Consider the following 4442-nt stretch of genomic DNA (forward strand, 5'->3'; position numbering starts at 1 on the left):
TATAATGAGTAATGGCCCGGGGTAACCAAGGGGAAGGACTATATTTATCTCTAAACAAAGCATTTATAACGAGTGATACCCCGAGGTAAACACAGTAGCTGCCAGCGCTGACTCATTTTGTTTGGAGGCTGTTTGATGAGAAATTACCAGGCATGCTTTTGCCAGATAACCAATATTAGATCAGCTCGGTGTGACACAACACAAAACCAAATTGCATATCATAAAAAAAACAACTTATATGGGGATTTACTATAAAGTTCACCAGTAAAGTTTCTGATGTTTTTTAATTGTTTTGTATTTATCTTTTATTGTCATTGTGTGTGAGTCTTACTTTACTTCCTGGATGTTACTAAGACGAGGCAGGATGTCCAACACTTTCTTCAATCCTTTGTTGCCTAAAGAGTTATTGGACAGACTGAGAAACAAGAATGTTGGATTAAAAATAATGTCAGAGACAAGAAAGGGCACAACATTGGTAGCTGCCAACATAAACTGCTCATAAGATCATAAAAATAACATTGCATTATGATTTATGGCCACATTTGAATTTGCCATGCCGGCACATGTTTGTTTTTTCCCAAAGTTGATTTCAACATAGTGTGCATATATCCATTCATTCATTTAACCTTTATTTATACTCAATAGATCATTGAGGGGCGAGCGTCATTTACACTGACATTGATTCAAATTACACAGACAAAAACAGAACGAAAACACAGAAAACACCATCATAAGAAGAATAGAAAGACAATAAAACTTGATAAGATACTTGATTCAAAAAATGATTAGATAAATAAATTATAGCTAGATAATAAGAATGCTAAAGAAAGCAATTACAAGTAAAATTTGTTTAAAGGTTTAAAACCAGATTTCAAATTTTCCCAAAAGACTAAGCCAACAAAGTTGTTTTTAAGGAACTCAGGTGCACTAAAGTTAAAAGCAGTTTTTCCATGTTCAGACCGAGCTTGTGGAACATAAAACAAAAGCCAACGATCATCATTATATCTACTTCTACTGCTAAATGTTCACAGACTGTCAACAGTGATTTTGCTTTAGCATACAAGGAAAAAGGATAAGTGAGTGGTTTTTAATTATGTTTTTGTGTATCTTACTCCAGCAAAGTGAGATCAGAAGAGGCTCCCAAACTCCTCCACACTCTGTCCAGATGAGTAGGCAGCAGACAACAGCAGCTGAGACTGAGAGAAGCAACAGTTTCAGGATTGCCACCATCATCGACAGTATTACTAATATTCAGTGATATATAGTTATAAGATAAAGTTCCACTTAACGGAAAAATGTTTTGCCTCTCCTGGATGTTTGAGCTCCACTGAGATAAACGGTGTACAGTATGTGCAGAGTTTTGAATGTTGAAGAGAGAACATGTCTCTGTGTTCACCTTGAATCTGAGTTTTACACCTTTACGTACAAGTAGTTTTGGAACCAACCATTATCAAGTATTCTAATTCTGTAACTGAATGATCTCTGCAGTAAATCTTAGCCCAGAATCCTGTTGCAACACGATGCTTTCACAGTGCTGTTTTGTTAGAAGTTGTTACAGTGTGTCTGGATTATACTTCAACATTTTCTGCTTTCACATGCTCTCTTCCGTTGCAATATACTGACACTCTTGTCATTTCAGATACTGCTGCTCCCTCCTGCAGTAACCTTTGAATCCCACCATTTCCCATCCCCTGACAACCCCTCCCACCTGATTACATACCAGAGCACTTTAGATGTTTCATTTGCCGGTTTTTCTTTGCCTCCAGGAAACAATATGGACACCTGGAAAGGACTCTGTAGTCTGAAACATTAAAAAAGAAATACAGTTACATGGCAGTGGGGACAACATTATTTAAAAATTAGTAATCTATGTGGCTTATTATTATTAAACAATATATGAGTATTTGTAAAAAATATAACAAATCAGAATGCAGTAGAAAAACTGCTATTTAAATGTTGCTGATTATTGGTGGTAAGTGTTGCAGAAGAATGACATGATGGTCCCAGTATATTTAAAGGTGTATGCACGTGTGCATTTAGAGCACTAGCGCAGTGCCGTTTGGAGCGCTTGCATGTCCAGATTGGACTGATTGCCTTGTTCCTAGTATGTCTATTCCTACAGCTTTATCAAGAATGGTTCAATCAGTTGCGGTCCAGCTGAAGCTTATCTAGAGATTCGACAAGTTCCTTTTTTTTGCCTAGCCGACATACACCCAGGTAGCATTGTGGCCCAAGTGGGAGAAGCAGGGAGCCCGGCTCAGCCTGCTGGGGAAGCCAGTACAACACGCACAACGGCTAGAGAAATGTACACAACAGCCGGCAACAAAACAACGTGCTGGAGCGCCCAAGACCCTGGGCCATCATCTAACGTGTTTGTGTATTTTTTTGGCATACCAGTAGCCCACTGAGAAAACATGCTTGGGGTTGCCGTCCTTATTTCCAAGGTGTCAATCACTGACGCTTGGTCAGAGACTGTCAGCGTCTGATACTGACGCAAAAGGCATACTTTAGCGTCTGCACCGGGCATAGCATGATGACGAGCATGATGACGTAGTGTGAACAGCAACAACGATAACAAGTAGTATTAAAGTCCAAGTGTAAGGAGGCAGGTTGGGCGGGGGTCGGTCGAACAACACAGGACTTTCACCCAGGAGACCGGGTTTTGTTGCAGAACTGTTGAACCCGGAGATTCCTCGATTTATACAGATGTAATACATATTACAAGTGTGTCTGTACCTGATATGAAGCTCCACCACGGCAGGACATTTATACAGCAGAGCAGTCAGAATCATCAAACTCTCCACCGAAGACAAGCTGTCATTCACACTGAGAAAAGACATCTGTATGTAAACAAACTGCTGCTGCTCAATTCTTACAGATGCTGAACACTGTTTTTTTGTCTTGTCTATCCTTAAGCAATATGAACTAAATAGTGTATTAAATGTCTTCATCCTACTTTCTGGGTAAAACTGAGTGTAACAATATACCATATAGAAAAAGTATTATGGTAAAAAACAATCATATGCAGAATGCATGTAGTTTTATACCACTCTTGTGCTTTGTGTTCAGTAGTTTGCTACGTATCCAGTCTTACATGATCTTTTTGGTGACGTTGAACTTTGGCAAAAAGTCAGTCAGTGTCCTCAGAGTTTCAACATCTAAATGGCCTCCAGACATACTAGAATGTAAACACGCACACACATGCACGAACGCGCACGCACAACACACACCACACACACACACACACACACACACACACACACACACACACACACACACACAGAACTTAATTTGCATTGGATTTGAATAGCTATGTTATTTGCATCATCAGTGAAAGAACAATGTTGTTCGTTTGACCCAATCGGGTACGCAGACAGAATGTCCACTCTGACCAGCAGAGCCAAATTATAGTGCTGATGAAAATATGCAAAATGTCAGAACCGAGTTCTGATAGCAATTGGACAGGCGATACTTACACTTACTGTTTTTATTTGTAAAGTTAGCTAAACCAGGATTACACAATAGGTCAGTACGTGGCTACTAATTATTGTGTTTAGTACTGCATTATTTTGTTTTGGTATGTTCATGTATCATTGGGGGTATCCTAAATTTAAAAAGAAGTGTATTTAGAGTTACTCACTCCAGGACCGACAAGGCAGGGCACCGTGCCAGTGACTTTGCAACTTTTTGCATCTTAGGCTTGCTCCATGTCTGGTTCAACAAGCTAAAAAACAAATTGCAGTGCAAGATCACAACCACAATTGTATCAAATTCAAATTAATCGGCACATTAATTAAACTTTAATCAGATTCAGTTGTTAAAAAAGGGCAAGGTACAAGCGCCTTGTTTAAAGGAAGAAACTTCAAGGAAACTGGCTATGTTAGTAAAGATCTGGAAAGTGGTCAACATTTGATAAGAGTGTTATCATCTAATGCCTTACCTGATTGTTGGTTCAGATTTAGTTATATGGCTGCAGAGGGGAATACATAACAACATTTCAGTATGTGCATTATTCATCAAGGATGTTATTCACTGACATTGAAAAACTGGTAATTATGTCCATCCATTAAAACTCACCGGTTCAAATCGGAATTTTGGAAGAAAGTTACGGTCAATTCCTTCTTCCCACTGCAAAAACAAAACAAAAATCCATACTGTATAACAGTTATATATAACAAGTTTTGAAAGTCTGATAGTGAGTGGAAAATGACCCAAAATGTGGTGTGGTCATACTCTGCATTAAGGTGCTGGATGTTAAAGCATGAAGACATTTTCCCAATGAGATAGTCCACTGCTTCCAGAGAGCTGTTGTTTCGACCCAGCCTGCAAGGTGAACAGGCACAAACACTGAACTTTTATGCAAAGAATCAGCTAATAATCAGCTAAATCTGAATATTGGTTTTGTTTTTTAAAAAATCGTCTAGTTAGAAGTATGTACTTAC

At 38.7% G+C, this 4442-nt stretch overlaps 1 protein-coding gene across 2 annotated transcripts in view; it reads right to left on the minus strand.

Annotated features, from left to right (window-relative positions):
• Nucleotides 1-4442, minus strand: part of nlrc5 (NLR family, CARD domain containing 5) — a 51802-nt gene that overhangs the window by 21592 nt on the left and 25768 nt on the right. The window contains exons 16-24 of one of the 2 annotated variants that reach the window (XM_032524130.1): nt 4234-4323; nt 4078-4128; nt 3941-3970; nt 3641-3724; nt 3095-3178; nt 2737-2826; nt 1721-1801; nt 1113-1196; nt 332-415 (exon numbers count right to left, since the gene is read on the minus strand). In XM_032524130.1, the coding sequence (XP_032380021.1) occupies nt 332-415; nt 1113-1196; nt 1721-1801; nt 2737-2826; nt 3095-3178; nt 3641-3724; nt 3941-3970; nt 4078-4128; nt 4234-4323 (678 nt within the window). The remainder of the gene's footprint in view (nt 1-331; nt 416-1112; nt 1197-1720; nt 1802-2736; nt 2827-3094; nt 3179-3640; nt 3725-3940; nt 3971-4077; nt 4129-4233; nt 4324-4442) is intronic. The other variant, XM_032524131.1, reaches the window with a different exon arrangement.

The sequence above is a fragment of the Etheostoma spectabile genome, chromosome 8 (assembly GCF_008692095.1).
Source record: "Etheostoma spectabile isolate EspeVRDwgs_2016 chromosome 8, UIUC_Espe_1.0, whole genome shotgun sequence".
Classification (NCBI taxonomy): domain Eukaryota; kingdom Metazoa; phylum Chordata; class Actinopteri; order Perciformes; family Percidae; genus Etheostoma; species Etheostoma spectabile.